This window comes from Melanotaenia boesemani, chromosome 9 (genome assembly GCF_017639745.1).
Source record: "Melanotaenia boesemani isolate fMelBoe1 chromosome 9, fMelBoe1.pri, whole genome shotgun sequence".
Classification (NCBI taxonomy): Eukaryota; Metazoa; Chordata; class Actinopteri; order Atheriniformes; family Melanotaeniidae; genus Melanotaenia; species Melanotaenia boesemani.
Window position 1 is genome coordinate 10845945 of NC_055690.1, and position 20267 is coordinate 10866211.

At 42.6% G+C, this 20267-nt stretch overlaps 2 protein-coding genes across 6 annotated transcripts; one reads left to right on the forward strand and one right to left on the reverse strand.

Moving 5' to 3' along the window:
* Nucleotide 1: 1 nt before the first annotated feature.
* Nucleotides 2-6900, reverse strand: napab (N-ethylmaleimide-sensitive factor attachment protein, alpha b). The gene is made up of 11 exons (XM_041995871.1): nucleotides 6681-6900; nucleotides 5747-5826; nucleotides 5546-5662; nucleotides 2441-2487; nucleotides 2257-2334; nucleotides 2099-2154; nucleotides 1930-2014; nucleotides 1746-1850; nucleotides 1595-1663; nucleotides 1436-1486; nucleotides 2-1083 (listed from the first exon to the last, which is right to left on the reverse strand). Exons 1-11 carry the CDS (start codon nucleotides 6776-6778, stop codon nucleotides 982-984), a joined length of 888 nt encoding a protein of 295 aa, XP_041851805.1. The 5' UTR covers nucleotides 6779-6900; the 3' UTR covers nucleotides 2-981.
* An 838-nt stretch (nucleotides 6901-7738) lies between these two features.
* bicra (BRD4 interacting chromatin remodeling complex associated protein) lies at nucleotides 7739-20001 on the forward strand. 5 transcript variants are annotated; one of them, XM_041994749.1, is made up of 15 exons: nucleotides 7739-7808; nucleotides 10033-10078; nucleotides 10188-10233; nucleotides 10738-10803; nucleotides 11051-13123; nucleotides 13305-13490; nucleotides 14674-15300; nucleotides 15423-15603; nucleotides 15701-15798; nucleotides 15949-16083; nucleotides 16193-16242; nucleotides 16345-16493; nucleotides 16582-16676; nucleotides 16775-16880; nucleotides 16970-20001. In XM_041994749.1, the coding sequence occupies exons 2-15, from the start codon at nucleotides 10038-10040 to the stop codon at nucleotides 18778-18780; spliced, it is 5664 nt and encodes a 1887-aa protein (XP_041850683.1). In that variant the 5' UTR covers nucleotides 7739-7808; nucleotides 10033-10037; the 3' UTR covers nucleotides 18781-20001. The 5 variants fall into 5 exon arrangements, with proteins under 5 accessions (XP_041850683.1, XP_041850684.1, XP_041850686.1 ...); XM_041994750.1 differs by having other exon boundaries at nucleotides 16778-16880; XM_041994753.1 differs by lacking the exon at nucleotides 7739-7808 and adding an exon at nucleotides 8477-8524.
* Nucleotides 20002-20267: the final 266 nt, after the last annotated feature.

Genomic DNA, 20267 nt, shown 5'->3' on the forward strand with positions numbered 1-20267 from the left:
AGACGATGTACTCAGGTTTATTCAAACATTTTACATTAAACATCACAAATTATTTAAGACCAATTCTCTGACAAACTCAGGGGGGTAAAACGAGCACAGTGTTCAGATCAGTAAAGCTCTTTATTTTTATTTATTTTTTACTTCCGTGTATTGCATCTTTTGCAGGCAATAAAAATAGTTTATTCAGCCTGGTTTTAGATTAGACAATAACAAAAACTAAAACACTCTTATACAACAGGGAACTTAAATGTTCCTCATTCATTCCAAACCATGCAAATGCTCACAAAGATGACGGCCCTTTTTTGGCCTCTTTTTCTGGAATAAAACCGCTTTAAATGGAAGTGACAAAAATAATTATCAAACAAATCAACATCTGAAATAGAATTATTATTTATGATTTCTTTTTCTTCATCAAATCTAGCTGTCCACATCCTGAGCGCGGTATAAGGCAGAGGGGATATTTGCTGTGGAATAACTGTAGAAAAAGTATGCAGCCAACGAGTCCCCGAATACGACCTACACTACTCTTCAGCACTCAGAAGAAGCAACAACCAAGGTCACATCATTCATCAATATCTCCACTTTGGCTAATTTACTTTATTCTAAAGCACATTTTGGAAACTATATTTTGTAATCCAAATAGTTTGACAGCTGACCTCCACTCGTCTGTCAAAAAACAAAGAAAACATAGTAACATAAGTCTGCTGGTATGAATGTTGTGACCAATGTTGGACCAATACCTAACATACTGTGTGCAGAGTGCACTCAGGAGAATAGTAGTGTTAACAGTATTCATACCTATTTTATAAAGATTTAAGAGAGGATCGTTTTGAGTGGATTTAAAGACAAAAAAAAATACTGCAAGTGGCAAGACAGAAACATAAAATTTAAGGATGTTGCTTGAATGGAAGTAGGAGGCTTTAGGCAAGAAGAAAGATGAAAATCAGTCACTGAGGACTTCAGGAGGAATTGGGAGGCGAGTCAGCGAAGGTCACTCTCGTCATCCTGTATGGTTTTCTTGATGCGGAGAAGCATGGTGGTGAGCCACTGGTCCAACCGTGAAATCGTGTCAAATTCCTTCACCTGGAAATATTCACAAAATTATCTCAAACGTTGGTAAATATGACAAAAAGCTGATTTCATCCAGCCGGTTTGTTCTCTTGTTCAATTATATCTTCTTTTACCAGACTTGTTAGTTGGGTTTAACAGTATTTCTCTTTACAAAGACAGAGATACTGATCTGACACTGGGAGGAAGTTACACATAGTTCCTGTCCACAAATGTCTGGTTTTACAGGTTTATGTTATAACAAGAACTAGCAAAAAGTCATTGTTTGAAGCTTAAAGCATGTAATGACCCAGATCAGTGGTGTCACTCCAGAAACACCCAACTGTGCAAAAATTTCCACTATGGAGGTAGAAAACGGCACACCCACCGAATCAGTGTATGCATCCACATTCTGTTCTTCATATGCATCTAGAAGTTTCTGGTAAAGAGGAGAAAAACAACCACATTTAAAAACATACTGTCGTGCAGAAGAAAGCCAAGTTATATGTAAAAATGTAGAGAAAAGCAACAGGCTCCAGTACAATACCTTCAACAGCTTGCACTCTCTCGAGTCTGAAAAGGCTGGAAACATTTCTTCATATTTCTGCACTGCGAGCTGGGCGACAACAGATGAATATTAAAGCAACAGCTCGAATAACACCGACTACAAAAGACACGAGTTGTGCGTCACTGTTTACCTTTGCATTAAACATGTCTACACAGAAGTGACAGAGTGCTGCTTTGAAGAAGTGATCCTTGGCACTGTATTTCAGGAGCGTACTGTCCATTGCGTAGGTTCCAACCTAAAACCAGAGAGTACAGTTTTCTTTATCATCACGGTCCAGGAAGTTACAGGTGGTTTGTTATTGAGGGTTATCTCACTTGTTCATAGATCTCGATAGCTTTCTGGTACTGCTCCAGCTGAGCTGCATATGTTGCTACTTTCAGAAGGCACTTGTTTGCTGAACTAAAAAAGGAGAAATCAAGAAGTTTCTCAGGCAACACATTAAACTGAATGTAAAAATACAAAATGCATTTAAAAAGGAGGTACCTGGTGGATTCTTCACCTTTATAATAATCTGCTGCCTGCTCATAATGAGCAATAGCCTGAAACAGAAATGAGTTTGAGCTGAATGAAATGCAACAATACTTCCTGGAAGTAAAACAAACACAAACCAAAGGGAGTCATTTGCATTTCTTGTATCTGACCTTGTCAATGTCAACCAGCTCTGTCTCATATATCTCAGCAATGCTGATGTGGTGTTTAGCTGCAATAGTGAAACGTCCCTAAAACACAGATGAAAAGAAATATAAGTAAACAAATCAAATGCAAAACATATGGCTCTGTGAAATCCCCAAGAGTTATTAAAAAATACTATGTAAATAAACTCACCATATCCGTGTATATCTCAATAGCTCGGTTTAGGCAGTTTATGGCCTCTGTTGAGATAAATTACAAATTGATATCAAGCCACTAAAATCATTCAATATGGTCAAAAATACATACAAATTAAATAAGTAATGTTTATGTTAGAGTAAACTTAAAGAGTATGAGTGTTTAAGGTGAGAATTTTGTACCTAAAAGACAAACTCTGAGACACTTGTAACAAAACCTTCACACAACTAAACTCCACACAAACTCTCTTCTCTCCACGAGGGAAACAAGGGTCTGTGAGGTTTATTTATGTTTTATTGGCAGTTAAGGAAGTTTTCTGTACAGCATTTCATTGGTTGGGACAGTCCTTTCTTCCCCAACTAGGGCTGTGATGACTGCAATTAACACTGATACACCAACTGTATGATAGAAAGAAGAGCTTAATGTCCAGTGTGGACTAGGAAGTGCTGTAGGAACACGAGTATGTGTGAGTGAATGGATGTGACCTCTACTGCACTGATTGGTGGGCAATGTGCTTCACATGTTACTGTCCTATAACAAGCTCATACTGTAGTTTGAAGCCATTTATATTTTAGATTTTGTTCATTTTAAAACCACATGCGCCTTTCGCTATAGCCCGAGTCACCACATCCAACTTAGAACTAACACAAGGTAACAATTCACTTTATATACATCAGTATGACTGAGATGATCACTAGTAAAGAATCTGTGATATTTGTTGCTGGAACTGTGACATAACACCTTTTTTATTCATATTGGTACTTTTCTGATGAGAAATAAAAAAATTAAAAAAAATCTCAAATAAAACCATTACAGTGTGTTTATTCCTTTTAATGACAGTGCAATCCGACCCTGGTATATCCTTCTAACTGAGTTCAACCCAGGCTTTTTATCACTACGGTAAACAATTCAAAAACAGCTACTAGAGTTTAGTGTGTTGGATAAATGTCCCTATAGACCAATGAAGTATAGGCAGAATGCCCCCTTCCACAAATATTGGAGGCAATGCCCGGCTGCAGCGACTCTGCCACCTGTGGGTCTGCAGTGTAGTGTGTCTTTTTTATGTGCCTAAGTGTTCAGTGTTTTACAAAGTTAACACTGTGAAGATGGATGTATCTAATAAGAGTTTCTTAGTTTGCCTCCTGTGCCTATGGGTAATATTTGTTTGGAACATTGCTCAGACAATCCAGGACGGAACTGCACCACACCCGCCTGTCATTACCTATAGCCGGCAAGAGCTACTCCGGCTTCAGCCACTCATTGCAGATGGACTGGAGCACTACCCCAACTGGTCGGGTATTAGATCCAAACCCAGAAAAAGAGGACACAGAGGAGGTGTCCGTGTAAGGAGCAACAGGAGGGGTATAAGCCTATATTACCTTCTGTTATAATGGGAAATGTTCGTTCCCTGGTCAACAAAGTGGATGAGCTGACAGCCTGCATGCGATGCGACCGCCTTTACCGACAGAGCAGCCTGCTGTACTTTACGGAGACCTGGCTCAGTGAGAGGATTCCAGATTTGCATATTAAACTGAGTGGATTTTCACTTCAAAGGCTGGACAGGGATCCAGCGAAGACCGGCAAGAAAGTGGGTGGAGGTGTCTGCCTATTCGTGAATGAGCGATGGTGTCATCCCTGTCATGTTACGGTAAAGAGAATTTGTGATCCGAATATTGAACTTCTTGCGGCGAGTTGTAGGCCCTATTATCTTCCCCGTGAGTTTTCCCATGTCATTGTTTAAGTGGTGTACATTCCTCCATCGGGGATAGAAAGACTGCCACAGAAATTGTTTACAAAGTCACACATGACTTGCAGAGCTCTTCTCCTGATGCACTGTTTATCATTAACAGGGACTTCAACCACTGATCTCTCTCCGCCACCCTCCCTTCCTTCAAATAAATGGTGAAATGTCCAACGAGGGGCGACAAAAACCATTGACTTGTTTTATACAAACATTAAGGAAAACGTCATTGTGAAGCGGCTCCCTCCACTTCATCAATCGGATCACAACCTCATAAGCATTGCCTCGAGTTATGTTCCTACTGTTCAGAGGCAATCGATTATGACCAAACCTGTCCGCGTGTGGTCAGAAAACGCATGTGAAACTTTAAGAGGCTGCTTTGGTTGTACTGACTGGACTGTACTCTTGGGCAGCAGTAATGATATAGACAGTATCACTGACGTAGTCACTTGCTACATAGATTTTTGTGTTGAGTCTGTTATCCCCTGTAGGCGTGTGAAAATATATGCTAACAATAAGCTTTGGGTAACAGGTGAGGACAGAGTCCAGCTATTGTCTTGAGTGTGGACGGTGTCCAATGGCAGCTGAAAGGTCTCAATCCGAATAAATCGGCAGGCACGGATGGTGTGCACCAACGCACTCTGAAAGTTTGTGCTGATCAGCTGTCAGCTATTCTGCATTATATCTTTTCTATGTCCTTGTCTACATCTAAAATTCCAGCAGTTTGGAAAACATCATGTATAACTCCCACTGCCAAAAGAACCAACATCAGAAGCTCTCTGTCTAACCTCAGACCCATAGCTCTGACCTCACACATTATGAAATGCTTGGAAAGACTTGTTCTGGGTCATCTTGGTAGTCAAGTCTCAGATTTTCTAGATCCCTTGCAGTTTGCTTATAGGAAAGGGGTGGGAGTGGACGATGCATTGCTATATATGCTTCACAACATCTACAAGCATCTTGAAACATCTGCTAGCTCAGTGAGGATTCTGTTTTATGATTTTTCCAGTGCTTTTAATACAATTTTTTGAATATTATTGTTGTCTTTTTATAAGGCTAAAAACATTTCTTATCCAATTACTCGATTAACTGATGGAATAATTAACACAATATGAAAATGTAGCGCTGAAACTGTGTGCAAGTCTAAACCACAGAAGTGCTATCAAAAAGCAAAGTGTGCTCAAATACCAATCATTATTTTAATTTGAGATTAAGAGCACTTTTCTTTAGTTAGTCATATTTAAACCAAAGAGAGACTATTCTACATTTGTTATACGAGTTTCCAGAGGCAAGTTGTAAAACAAGTACTACAGGTGCACATTAGCAGTTCAATAACCTCTTGGGTGATGAGTGAAAAGTACCTTGTGGATCTGCTTTTTTGAAGGCGTTTCCAGCATCTATAAGGTTAGTTGCTGCATCATGTTTGCTTTGCATTTGCAGGTGAAGATGAGCGGCTTGGGAGAACGCATTTCCTGCAGCTAGAAAGAAAAAGCTGCATGTTAAAGGAGTGAAAACATTTCCAAACACAAATATGTAAACTGAGGAAATCACTGGGCGCTTACCACACCAATTTTTGGCCATTTTGTACATGTTGGCTGCCCTTACATACATGTCACAGGCTTCTTCCAACTTGGAGGAACTCCTGTGTCAGAGAATATAGATTTAGTTAAACAGCACCTGGAAATGTTGACAAATATCAAATTTTGCCCTAATAACTTTATACTATAGCAGATTAAATTACAAAAAATTGTGAGTAACTCCCTTGATTAACACATGAATAAATAAAATTGTTCAGGTCTTGACAAGAATGTCAGTCACAATTATATGGGCAGTTACACATTTCCAAGTACTGCGTAATTTTGTACTTATGCCCAGTTTAACCGGTTTCTAAAGGTTGACCACATGTCTTCCTAAATCTTAACCAACTCAGGAATACGTCTGAACTCAACTGTAAACAAATGTGATTGACACGTGATTTGCAGTAAATGACTTTGCCATGAGATGGCGCCCCACAGTGATGCAAGTACAAAGTGTCCAACCACTACAGGTCTTGTTAAATTACAAAGTTTTCCTCATTCAGGGCAGTGGTGCTCTGTTGTATCTGGTCCAGGCAATGCAGCATTAGAGCAATGTAACGTATTCCCCGTTTATGACCGTAAATAGTAACATACTGTTTCCAGACATGTTCAGCAGTTCTAAGATGAAAGATAACTGTACATCTGTATAAACAGACGTAGTTTGAATACACGTCCATAGCACTGACTTAACGATGAAAATAGAACGCAGTTCTAAATTGCAGTGCTGTTAACATATTTGAGGAAAAAAAGACAACGTTAACTATGCAAGATGTCAGATGTAAGTCGGTTTGGAGAAAAGTGTCTGCTAAATGACTATAGAATAGAATAACTAGCTAGCTAGCTAGACACCTTCCGCATAGTTGGCCCACAGCTTGACAGGACTAGCTAAACAATAACGCTAGCTCACAGACATACTCACCCAAAAAGCGCTCCGAAAAACGACTGCGATGATTTTATTTTCTTATCTGCCTCGGCCATTAAAGCCGTCGCTTCTTTTTCTTTCCCGCTGTTGTCCATCTTTTGTCACTTCTCTTGATTCTGAGGAGGAACGATGCGAAAGAAAAACAAACTTGCTAACCAGCCCTAGCAGCGTTGTCACATCACCAGCCGCAGAACGACCGTCTCCTCTGTCACGTGACACAGGAAACATAGATGCTGCATTCAGGTATTCTTCGTAAAAAACATGCAATAAGTGGTCGATCTTTAATTTTTTTTTTTAGCATTTGTATAAAACAGTGTGGCATATGTGAACATAAAATAGCAGATCATACATCACAAGGCACACACAACAATAAAGTTCTATATAGAAAAAAGTAAATGCCTTAAATAAGCCAGAGCAAAAGAGTTGAGGGACAACCATGAAGAAAGAGGAATGGTCGATCTTGAATTAACTTGCTAATAGGCTACGGCCACCGTAGTCAAGATGTATTTAAGAATGTACAGCACGAACTAAATTTAACTTACTGGAAACTAACTAATTCTACTGCATCTCCACAAAACTTTTCAATTCCATCTTTAGGAGGTTTTTGATAGCTATTTAAGGCTGTTTATGTGGCAACACATGAATGCGTCTTACAATACACTAATGACCCACAAAAAAAATTAAATTCAGTGATTTTAAAGTTATTAGTGTTTGAAAGTCTTTGCGAGGAAGTTTTAAGCTGTTTTTAAAATAGTGTTTTCTCCACCTTTGTGAGTTTTTGCCTTAGTTTCACTGCTATGCGGTTTTTGCTGTGGTTTTTCTCTTTTAGAGAAAGATTTTTCTTATTCTGTATGTGTTGTTTAAGCTGTGTATCATTTCCACAGTTGTACTCCAGCTTAAAAAACAAAAAGCAACAGACTGAGCAGAGGAAGGGACTCAAATGTGCAGCCATATAATGTTAAGACGAGTCCAATTCCTTGAGCTTCGTCATTACGTTTACGAAAGTAGATTTCAATCAGGCAATGACGGAAGTCTCCTGTTTCCTGCCTGTAGTTGGGTCCTGTACAGCAGCCCGTGCGAGGCTGTCCTGGAGACCCCGCGCTGCCTGCACATCTATCGTCTCGGGTGAGTTTGTTACAATGTAGCAATTTCTCTATTAATCCGAATAACTGTAACAAAGCTGCAATATCCGCTAACTGCGGAGAAGGCGCAAATTGCACCGCTACCACAATCGAAACGCCACAGTTCCGCACGACCCAGCAAACATGCTCATTTTCCACCGAATTCCCAAGCATACCCCCCTCATCCAAGAGTATTCCAACATTAACTCATATTTTGCTTGCAATTAGTGATAGCTAGCTACGCAGTTGCATTTACACGTCTGAGCAGGCAATATTGCTTTGGCTTGTCTGAATTGTGGTGACGCTTAGCAGCATGAGTGTTAAAATTATGTTACTCGGTAGTTTGTTTTGAATGTCAAAGGCTCAAGCTAGCTGTTCGTCTCAATATTGTTGATAGCTGGTTAGCAGGTTAGCTGGCTAGGCTAACGAAAGTCAACCCAGATGCATCAAAATAATTGAAAATAGAGGTGAAACTGGGTCTGAAAATTAAACGTTTATCTAACTTTGAGTCTTAATTCAGCTATGTGACTGTCAGATACTGTTTGTTGCGAGTAGTGGGTAAAATACGACTGAAAAGCTTTTTGAAAACACCAGTTAGCATGTAGCAGTCCGTTTGCACTGTCTCCATTCATATCCTGCGCACTGGTTCTGCTTTAATCGAGCAATGGCTACGATCCGCTACCTCCTCAAAGCGGCAACCGGGCTCTCTTCATAATATTGGTATTATGTCTATATGGAAATTGTGATGTTTTGTTTTGTTTGTGTCTTTGGGAGAGATGTGCACAGTTGTTACTTGTGGTAAACTCACCGAGAACCCACACTCGAAATCTTTCCAGGCGGTGCGAAAACCGCGCGTTTTCAGTTTGTTGTCTTTTGCTATCCGCTGTTTTTCGGTGTTTTATAAGTTCTACTTGATCTCTGGATGACTTCATAACCGCACAACGGTGTTTTGTTCTTGAGTCTACAGGTGAAACGAATGACATGTTGCAAATAATGTTGTGTGTTTATGTGTAGCACGTTAAACTTAATGTTCTTTTTTGGGAACGTCTAGATATGAACTATAATGTAGTTGGAAGGCGAACAAATTTTCAAAGCTGTGGCCTGCTCTTTCTAACACAAACACCAAACAACTGCCTGCAAGAGATGATGTCATGTATTTAGTCATTACTCTCATAATAATCACTCTCTGATATGGGGGGGGGGGGGGGGGGGGGGACAATTAATTTGAGAATTAGCTCTATAATCTCAGCATTCAATTCAAAATCTTTATTGTCATTATGCAAGCATGAAGAAATTTTGAGGAGTACTTGGCAGGTTTCTAAATTTGATATGTAATACATTTAGTTGGGACAGTTAAATTAGTTTAAATATTTATGTTTCCATCAGTGTAGGGAAATACTTTTAAAACAGGTTTAACAAATTTTTATTATTGAAAACTAATTATGCATACAGTACCACTAGATAGTAATTAACAATTTTAATTAAGTTACTTTACATGTAACTTTGTCTTTTGTGGCACTTAGTCTAGTAACAATCTGAGAACAAAAAATGTACATATTTGGTATAATTTTTGAAATTCTAATTTGTGTAAGCAAACAATCAGGGCAGCATAAGAATGATTCACCTAAATGGCTGTCATCTACCAAAAATATGTGCTAGTAGGTTTTTCAGTGTCTACTTTATTATTACTACTATCATATTAAGATTGCTTTTTGTTGTTGTTGTTTTCCTGATAGGGTTTAATAATGACAACAAAGGTAGCGTTGTTATTTGATAGTGAAATTTGAATGTTTATCTGTCTTTATTGATTGTGTTAACTTAAGAATTACTCAAAAATAATTTTTGGATTCCCTATGCTCCTTACACGTATTTGTTTTCATTGTTTTATTTTATTCTGGAGTAGTTTAAAACGCTCCTCACAGTGACAAGGTTGCCTGCTGAAAGAATCACAAGAATTTTGTAATTATTATTTTTTGTTTTATTACAAAATTATTATTATTATTAATGTGTAACCAAATTTCAGTCATTCTAAGGGAGCAAGCATTAAAAAAGGTCTTGCCACAATAGTTGCCAGCATTTGTGCTGACCTCCTGTCAAAAAACAGCTGTTTTAATAAGCCCCATTGTAAATATTGAGGAAAAAAGTATTTGATGTTGTTAATCATGCAATAAAAGTATGACTCTACACATAGTTTGGACTTAGAAATATATTTTTTTTAACATCAACAGTTGTCATGGATGATGAAGACGGCAGGTGCCTTCTAGATGTAATTTGGTAAGTGATTTCTGACAATGGAAAATCACATTAATCCTGTAATTGGTTTTATCTGTATTTTCTTTATCTTGCCTTGCACAATCATAAATCATGTAATTTTCTCCTGCAGTGACCCAGAAGCTCTCAATGACTTTCTTCATGGATCTGAGACCCATGTGAGTATGAGGGGGGATAAAAAATCAAAGACGTCACATTTGCAAAACTTGAAAATCCTTGTTATAAAATGTAAGTTTGTAATAGAAGGGCTATTTCTTCAGATTTTGTATTTGGTGGTTGCGTGGCTCCCCACTAAAGTCACTTTCAGATCACCTGTTAATGCACCCAGAATCCTGCATCCCCTCACTGCTCTCTATCACTTTTTTATGGCTTTTTCTGCTTAACGGTTGTCTTTGCTTTTGGATCACATTAAATTGCTTATTCACAAAATGAGAAATGCTAATACTAACGCTTCCCACCTCTTAAGTTCCTATCATTTTTTTCCTCCGTTGCTTATCTCTTAACTGGTTCTTTGCTTTCTGAGTCCTTTTAAGTGGGTTCTGCCCTTGCCTTGCCCTCCTCTGTTTTGATGGTCTGTGTTTTTTCTGTCCTGGTGACTTTTGCCTGCTGGTTTGGGTGCCTTTGGTTTCTGTCTGTCCCATCCTTGGTGGGTGTGTCTATAGTTGGACACTGACGACCTTTTGGATGGTTCGAGTGACCCCTCCACCTCGTTCTTCTCTACCACTGGGGTGAGTAAAATCCCCCAATCTTCTTCCTGCTGCTGTCTATCCATCTATGTAGCATGCATCTCTAAATCCCCTCCTTTTCTACTAACACTTGACTACCCTTGACAAGCTTTGATTTGCTGCAGTTTGACAGGATGCTCATGTGGGGTTTTCATCTGTGTTATTGTTTTTATTTTGGCCCTTTTCAGTATTTAGACATAAGAATGCATGCATCCCCTGGTTTCACTTTCCTCTTCTGTTTTATTTGAAGGGCCATGTTCCAGAGGTCCAGCCGGTGGTCCAGCTGTCCTCCAGTGACTCAGGAGGCTTGCCCAGAGTCAGTGTTGACCTGGACTTCCTTGAGGATGACATCTTGGGTGAATCACCAAGTGGAGAAGGTGGGAGCAATGGCATTGGGACAAATCACGAGCCATGTGACATCCTACAGCAGAGCTTGGCTGAGGCCAACATCACAGAGCAAAGCTTGCAGGAGGCAGATGCCGAGCTGGACCTGGGCTCCTTTGGGATTCCAGGCCTTACACAGGTGGTTCAGACACTTCCTGATGCCAGCCTCTCTGGGGTTGGAGGCGCTACTGTTGGTGTAGGCATCAGTGTTGGGGGAGCAGCAACAATTTTCCCTGGGTCAGCTCCAAACACCACGGCTGCTCCTCCTAATGCCACAGCTGACATGCTGGGCTCGGTACTGGCTCAGCAGGGCCTTCAGCTCCAACCCCAAGTCATGAACAAGGCCATAAGTGTTCAGCCATTTATGCAGCCAGTGGGCCTGGGAAACGTGACGCTTCAACCCATTTCAAGTCTCCAAGCTCTTTCTAATGGGAGCCAGTCTGGGCATTTGGGTATTGGACAGATTCAGGTTGTGGGTCAGCCTACAGTCATGACTATCAATCAGTCTGGGCAGCCAATAGTGGCTAAAGCTATGGGTGGATACCAGCTGCACCAGTCTGGGCCAGAGGTATCAGGTGCTGCTTCTCAGGCAGGGCTTGGAGGCTCAGGAGGTGGACTTCTGATCCAGGGTAACAAAGCCACTTTGGGATCTCCAGCTTTAAATGGACCAGCTGTTTGTGTCAGCAGCACAAATAGCAGCAGTACTGGTACAATGACTGCTTCAGCTGGGCTTGTTGGCTTTGGAAACACCCCTCTAAGTTCAGGAGTGGGACCCCAGACACAAACTCAAGGCCAAATCATGCAGAACGTGATCATTCAACGCACACCAACACCTATTCAGCCTAAACCCCCCCAGGGGGGAACAATTCAACCCAAACTCTTCAAACAGCAACAGCAGCAGCCACCACAGCCAGCACCCCAGGCCTTGCAAAACGATGCCCATAAGGCTCTTGGGCTGCAGCAACTTCCAGTTTCTGCTGCTCAGAATGTAGCCTTCCTAACAGGAAAGCCTGGCTCTAATGTTGTCCTGAGTACTCAAGCCACAACACAAGGCCCTCAGTTTCAACAAACCTTATTCAAGCAACAAGCAGCGCAACCATCAGGCAAACCCCTGAGTGTACACTTATTAAACCAACCAAGCAGCATCGTTATTCCCTCTCAGACTGTTCTTCAAGGTCAGAACCACCAGTTCCTCCTGCCTCATTTGCAGGCAGGTGGGCAGATCCTGGCCCAGCACTCTGGCAGCCACATCATAACTAGTCAGGGTCCTGGTGGTCAGTTAATTGCAAACCAGATTTTAACTGCAAATCAGAACATCAACTTGGGTCAGGTGTTGAGTTCACAGGGTCACCCTGGGGCTGCCCACATCCTCTCTGGACCCATTCAGCTGCAGCCTGGTCAGATGGGCACACCTACCCTCTTTCAGATGCCCGTTGCCTCTTTGGCTCAGACTCAAAGTCAGACACAGACCCACACTGTCTCAGGTCATGCCCAGACAGTTATACAAGGCATGCCAATCCAGAACTCCCTGACCATGCTGAGTCAGGTGGAAGGACTGAGCCCTGCTGTCAGCCTTCAGCCCGCCCTGCAGCCCCAGCCCGGTGGTGTCCCCAGCAGTACGGGAGCAGCTACCATGGCTCAAGGCCAGCCTGGAGAAACTATTGCTGTGCTGGGAAGTTCCACAGAACAGGCCTCTCATCCTACTCAACATCTTGTACAACAACCCTCGATCCTTACCATGCAGCCAGCTTCCTCTGTGTCCACAACTTCCACAGTACCCTCCTCTTCTCCGTCCATGTCTATTTCCACTTCTTCCTCTGTCACAGCGGTGGGGCTGGTCCCCCCTCAGGCTCAACAAAGTCCAGGGAGGTTATTGTTCACCAACCAGGGCTCAAGCATGATCCTGAGCCAGGAGCCACTGCAGATGTTTATACAACAGGTCAGTGTTACCCTCTTTGCATTCTTTTGCTTTTCTTGTGTTAACATCGTCTTAAAAAATACATAACATGCATGGTGTGATATCTTGGTTTGACCTCTTTGGTTTACTATTTTATTCCCCATTCCCTCCAATTCCCTTCCTCCTTCCCCTCCTCATCCTAAAATGGTAATTGTACTATCAGGAGCAGCACCACCAAACAGAGAATGAGTCAACCCCCTCTGTGGGCGTACCAGCGTCTGTAATCGTCAGCAGCAACAACATCACCACTGTGGCCCCCGCTGTCCATGACAGCCAATTAACTGACTCTTGGGTGGGTCAGAGCCACAGCCCTTCCCCTGGCCCCTCCCACATGACAGCAGTGGTAAAGGTAGAAATGCCCCTTATGTTGAGCCCCCACCCACTCGCCGCCGCTGCTGCTGCTGCTGCCGCCACCACAACAATGTTAGGTTTTCTTACCTTTCCCCATCACTGCTCTTCACTTCTCCTGTGCAAGTCATGCTTCCACAGCTCTCACATGTGCTGTGCAGCTCTCAGAGCAAAAATAATTCCTTTGCATGCAGCATCTATGCTTTCTGACATTGTTTCATTACATGTAATGGCAAGATCATTCCAGTTGTCCATACCTATTGTGTGTCGCTGCCTTTTTGTTACTTCTCTTTTAAATTTTGAAGGATAGGACTGTGGCTTGATGCACCTTTCTTTTTTTTCTTTCTTAACTAAAATTAATTGTTAAAATGATTTAATGTGTTTTTCATTCGTTCTGTGTTTTTGGCAGCAGCATATAAAACATGCTCATGCTTAACAAAAGAGACATTTAAGTTCTTGGTGCACCTCAGTACTAATTTCTTAGTCGAACTCAGTCAACTCATCGTTATCTGCTGCATTGATGACTAATCAAGTCTCTCCTCTCCATCTTGTATCTCTAATTTAGACTCATTTTACAGTCTCATTACCATTTTTAATCCCAAGTTTGATCAACGCAATGTCCCCCCTAAATAAAAAATTCTTGAACCTTTTCCCCAAATTCTTCAGGTCACCTTCTGATTTACCATCACATTCTCGCAGATCTTGCTTTTGTCAGCACTATTTCCTCGTGGTACACCAGTTGATCGTCACTCTCTTTTATGTGTACTCCCCCTAAAAACAATGGAAATAAAAACAATCAGTGGATTTATTCTACTATTACTTCAGCAACTTCTAGATTTTTTCATTCTTAACTCTTTGCTTTAGTATTATTTGTTGTTTGATCTGTGTCTGTGTAATCTAGGGTTCGGAGACCATTTTTAATCACAGGCAATTTGACCCTTGAGAAAATAAATAATTATATTTAAAAAATTTGTCTAAACAACTGTGATTAAGCCATGTCACCCAGCCCTAGTTTGTGTTAAATTTTGAATCCTGTTCTTAAGTAGTATTTGTTCTAAAATGCATGCATGCAAAACTTGAAATTTGTGTGATTTTTGTATTTGATGTCCTGATTTTTTCATATGTTGAAATATTTGGAGTCTTAAATGAAAACAGCATCATTATGTGTTGTGATTCCATTGCAGGTACCCTCAAGTGGACCTCAGCAGCCTCTGAAGATCCAGGGCATGTCCCCCTCACCGGCCTTGACCACTCATGCCACAACGCCCCCGGTGGCAGAAAGTCCCCAGCCTTCCCAGTCCCCTCTCACTCTGAGCCAGCAGATCCAGTCACCGCATCATCAACAGCAGTCACGTCCTCCCTCTCAGCCTCAATCCCAGTCTCAAACTCCCGCTCGCTCATGCACGCCCTCATCTCACCCTCCACTATTCATTGTGCACAACCAAATCACAGAATCCCCTAAACCTGCTCCACAAGGCCAGCCTCAGCAAACACCACCCCAACAGGCACACATTCAAGTTCAGCTTCAACCTTTGCCTCGGCCTGCCTCACAGCCTGCACCCTATCAACAAGAAATGCCTCCATTGTCGCAGTCACCCAAGCCACCTCTTGCACCACCAGCACAGCACCAATTTTCTGCACCTCCTGTTAGTGCTTGTGCTACTGCTGTAGTAAAAACCCAAGTTCCCATCCAGGGCCTGACAGCTGGACAGCAACACCAGCTGCAGGTGGTCGGAGCACAAATTCAGACTTTGTCATCCATCAGTCAGCCGTCACCCCAGCAGAAACAGCTGCTGGAGAAGCTGCACCAGGTATTTTCCCTCTATAAAAATATGTAGTGCAGTTTGCAAAACTGTCAGGGGTCCGACTATCTGGATGAATGAAAAGTGCAATTTGGCCCCAGATAAACAAATTGTCTTGATGGTGTTTTCAGGTTCAGCAGAACATCATGTTCCAGGCCAAAACTCATCCTCAAGCCACTGGTCAGTTTAGTGCTCAGCAAGACGTGCCTGTTGAAAACGTGGTGATGACATCATCAGCCAGCACTGATACGCCGAATCAGCTTCCCTCAATGCTACAGCCGACATCAGTGCTTGTCAAAACTTCTGCCCCAGGTTAGACACAATTTACAGCTAGAGTTAGAAAGCAGAAAGACCACAAATACATAATGAAAACTTTCCTTTTTAATTATTTTTTCTTTTTTTACTGTAGCATCAAGTGACTTACAGGTATTCTCAGGACCCCCAGGGCCAGCTGGAGCAATGGTAAATCAACCTGTCACTCCTGCCAGCCTTACCCAGCCTTCACAGGTAGGTAACATCACAGTCAGTTCTCTTTTTGTGGGGGAACTATTATTCATTTTCTCACTATTCATTACAAAAAAAGTGTGTATACATATATATATAAACTTACATTTTCTCTTGCTATAAAAGTTAATTTCTTTCTAAATCTATACACAGGTTCAGCCAAAGCCCGGAGTGATCAGCTCAGTTGGAGGAATGAGTGTGGGAAAAGGTGGGATAAAGATCCAAGTGTTGGGAGCTACTCTGACTCAGATGTCTGCCCCACAACCCCCAGCTCCAGTACAACCTCAGGTACAGGGGTGTCGCTTTATGTTTGTGAAGCCCTAAGAAATTTTCTTAAATATCTGAGCTATGGCATGAAAGTTTTAATCCTTTATTTTTGTCTCTGTTCACATAACAGACAACAACAATGAAAATGCCTTTCAGTGCAGAGCCCAGTAAAGAAGCCAGGTAAGTGCTGCATGCCTCTTCAGAGCTTATTTAAGTATCATATGTTTTGGTTTTTTTTGTTAGTTTTTTAAATACTTTTTCTGTATACTCACCTCACTGTAGGATGCTTGAACAGCTAAGGAAACATCAGGGCTCAGTGCTTCACCCCAACTACAGTGCTCCTTTCCACTCTTTCGAGGACACGCTGCACAGACTGCTGCCTTACCATCTCTACCAGGGAACTGCCAACTCCTCTCAAGATTATCAGAGAGGTAACATCTTCCACATGGTCCGTTACCTTGGATACACTATTTAGTTTAGATTTCACATACTTAATAAAAACTTTTTGAATCCTTACAGTGGATGATGAATTTGAGAGGGTCTCCTGTCAGCTGCTAAAAAGAACCCAGGCCATGGTGGATAAATATCGTTACCTGCTCTTTGCAGAGTCGAAAGTAAGTATATAATCTAGCATTCTCGCTGTAAGCTGTGTTGCTGTCCTCTTTGTCCTGAACTGATTTTGAACTGAAATGGTTTGACGTTTGAACCTGAGCAGAGACTGGGCCCCTCGGCAGAGATGGTGATGATTGACAGGATGTTCATTCAAGAGGAGAAGATTGCTTTGAGTCAGGACAGGGTTTTGGCCAAGGAAAGACCAGGTACCTTAGCATTTCCTTTAACCACATATGTGGTTGTCTCAGTGTAAACTAGGTGTCTGCTAATGATATAATTCTGTTTTTCTTTGCAGAGGAGTTTGTGGCAAGTGTGCGAAAGTTGGAGAGTGTAGTTTCATCCCAATCAGACCCATCGCCAGCTGAGATTCCGTCAGTGAGTGGAGGCGCATCTGCTGCTGTCCCTGCTCCAGTACCTGCAGCTCCTGTCCCAGCTCCTGTTCCCCACATTGCCCCTAACTCTCCTCCTGCGCCTGCACCAGCTCCCGCTCCAGTTCCCGCTCCAGTTCCAACTCCTGCTCCAGTCTCTGCTCCAGCTCCTGCCCCTCCTTCCCTTTCCCCTTTCCCCCCTACCAAGCTGGTCATAAAGCAGGGTGGAAGCGGTGCATCTGTGTCCTGGTCCACCAGCTGCCCTCCAGCTGCAGCAGTCAAGCCGGTGGCCGAGCCCATCAGCCAGAGCTCCACCTTCAGTCGTGCCCCAGCATCATCATCCAGTTTTCCCTCCCCGTCATTAAACACCCAAGCAGCCGATGATGACGATGCTCTCCCGCAGCGAACCAGCAAACCACCTATAAAGACCTACGAGGCTCGCAGAAGAATTGGGTTAAAGCTAAAGATCAAGCAGGATCAGACGGGTTTCAGTAAGGTGGTCCACAACACTGCCTTGGACCCGGTGCACACACCTCAACCTCAGCTGAGCAGTCGGTCCACGTCTCAGGCTCAGCCTCAGTCCGAAGCTGCTGTTCTACACTTAAAGTCCCACCCTTCATCGACTCTTCCCTCTACGGTCGTCACAACTCAGTCTCCTGTATGCACTGCTTCGTCTGGCTTTTCAGTTGCCGTAGCAACAACTCAGTGTAACCCACCACTGAGAGGTAATGTCCCCCATAGCGCAGCCCCGTCGTCCTCCACCTCTTCTTCCCACACATGGTCGTCATCCACATCGTCATCTTCCACTCAGATGAATGGGACGTTGGACCACCACAGTTTGGGTGGGGTCAAACACAACCCTGCTTCCACTGCCACTCCCTCGCAGACAACCTGCCGCCTGCCCCTTCGAAAAACCTACAGAGAAAACGTCAGTCCCCGGGTTAGACCTGGCGTGCCAGGTGGAGGAGATGAAAGTTTGTCCTATCCCAGAACCACTCCATCACCCCCAAGGCATGAGGCCTCAACCCCTCCCTCAGAGCGGACAGTGATAGCCAGTGTGAAGGTAGAGAAAAGAGACAGGGAGGCCTTACACACTCACACAGAGCTGAGCCATGAAACCGGCCATTTAGGGAGTACAATGCAAGGACTGGACAGAATAAATGAGGTGTTTAACCGTGGCATCAAAACCACGCAGCACCATCACCTCCCCCTGCTTCTAGACCGAGAAGGGGCAAAGGAAAGAGGGGAAGAGCACACAGACCAAGAGACAGATGTTAGTAAATACAAAAGGTTGAGTGGTAAAAATAGACATAGAACAGGAGGGACATTCAGAATGGACCAGCATGCCCCTGGGCCTCCCTCTCCAGAGTCCTCATTTACAAGAGACTCTTTGCTTCCTGCCAAACGCTGCAAGTCTGACTCTCCTGATATGGATAATGCCAGCTTCTCCAGCGGCAGCCCTCCGGATGACTCTCTGAACGAGCACTTGCAGTGCGCCATAGACAGCATCCTAAACCTGCAGCAGGAGCCCCCTGCCCGCGGGCATCATATAAAAGGGGGCAACAGCAGACCCCACCAACACCAAAGTCAGCGCCCAGGAGATTTGGCAGCCACTTCCCATAGACCTTCAGTCCCAGCTCCTTCCTCTGCTTCATCGTCATCATCCTTGGCCCAGCACCCTCAGGTTGGTGGCCGGGGCCACAATGGCAGCCTGGTGCCCCAGACTCAAAGCAGATAACAGCCCCTCAGCCCCAGGCTGGACTAACAAGGGGTAACTAAGAGATGAATTAGGAGGCAGGGAAGGGGGCTCTGTGAAAACTGCATCACTGTACATCTCTGCCAGGTTGTGTTGGCTTTGTTTGTCCATTTGAATTGTCCAGACATTTCTGTCATTTACAGTCTGAAGTAGCCCAATGGTGGGATGAACATGGTAAAAAGTAAAACGGTGAATTTGCAGACTTGAATATACATGACATTTTTTGTGTTCTTTCAAATACACTTTAATAATGAGATAAATTTGTTAAAGGCTGTTCTCTAATTCTTTCTTTTTCACTTTTCTTTCATTCAGTATTTATACATTCCTTTCACGTGGCCTGAGAACCAGTCTCTATCCACAGTAGTACATCTCATGGTTTAAACTGTGTCCTATTGAGCATCAGGCAGCTTGTTAAAACAGTTCATAAGTCAACAGAATACAATGGTGTGATACTGTAACAGGTTACAATGCATACAGTGTTCTTGTACCTTATCTCAAAGACAAAGCTGCCCTTCAGATGCAAACATGTTAAATGCAGTCTATATTTCTGTATGTTGTTGGTAACTCTGAAGGGTCAGTTATGCTGGTTTCAAGACAAAGTAGTTTCCATCTTCATCTTGCCTGCAATTTCAACATCACATGAAACTTTAGGTAAAACAAAACACACAAAAAAGAAAATAATAACGAGAATATCATTTGTCAAGTTATTCTCCTTTGACTGTTCTCTGAAACTGTAATACCACGATGTCAAGATGTAAATGAGGATGTATGGAAATGTAACTTATTTTCAGCACCTAATGTCAAATATTTCCAGGTTTTCACACGTATACACACCTACCCTGCTGTTCTTGTAATGCTATGTTAGGACATTATTCATTTCAGTCAGCAGGGGTCAGGCCAGTTTTAACTGATGCTTTTCTGTGTGTTCAGTCTGTTCCAACATTCTGCCACTATATCCCTGCCTCCCTTGAGTTTTCTTGTTTTCTAAGGCCTGGTGGACAATTCAAACACAAACTTAGCACAAGCATTGAAATGGAAAAAAAAAAGGAACAATAATAATGTAAAAAAAAGACCGGAAGAGAATTTGAAGTATAGTATTACAGATTAATTTTGTATTGTATTTATTGTGTATAATGACACTTTTTAAAAAGAAATGTACATTTAGTAAAACTGTAAATTAAACCTCGCTTCTTTTATGAATCATTTTGAATTCTCTGGCCTTTTTCCAGCAGTTCAGATGATGCTTGTCTGACTTGAGTCTAAATTCCTTTGGATGACTAATGATGACCAACTGTACTTTATGATAGTCAGGAGGGGATGGTGTAAATGGTGGGGACTGTGGGGTGTGTTCTCTATTGGACAGCCAGCAGGTGGTGCATGGAAGTGGAAACAAAACTGGTTTGTATGCTACTCTGCCCAGAGGGCTTAGAGTGTTGGGGAGGAGCGAGAAGGGTTTAGATGGATGGGAG

Excerpts from the sequence above, each read along its gene's own strand:
- napab (XM_041995871.1), bottom strand. The coding sequence starts at position 6,778 with ATGGACAACAGCGGGAAAGAAAAAGAAGCGACGGCTTTAATGGCCGAG. Across the intron at positions 1,487-1,594 it reads GAGAGTGCAAGCTGTTGAAG|AAACTTCTAGATGCATATGA; the intron begins GTATTGTACTGG and ends CCTCTTTACCAG. Across the intron at positions 1,084-1,435 it reads TGGATGCATACACTGATTCG|GTGAAGGAATTTGACACGAT; the intron begins GTGGGTGTGCCG and ends GAATATTTCCAG.
- bicra (XM_041994749.1), top strand. The coding sequence starts at position 10,038 with ATGGATGATGAAGACGGCAGGTGCCTTCTAGATGTAATTTG. Across the intron at positions 10,804-11,050 it reads CGTTCTTCTCTACCACTGGG|GGCCATGTTCCAGAGGTCCA; the intron begins GTGAGTAAAATC and ends TTTTATTTGAAG. Across the intron at positions 16,494-16,581 it reads CTCTCAAGATTATCAGAGAG|TGGATGATGAATTTGAGAGG; the intron begins GTAACATCTTCC and ends GAATCCTTACAG.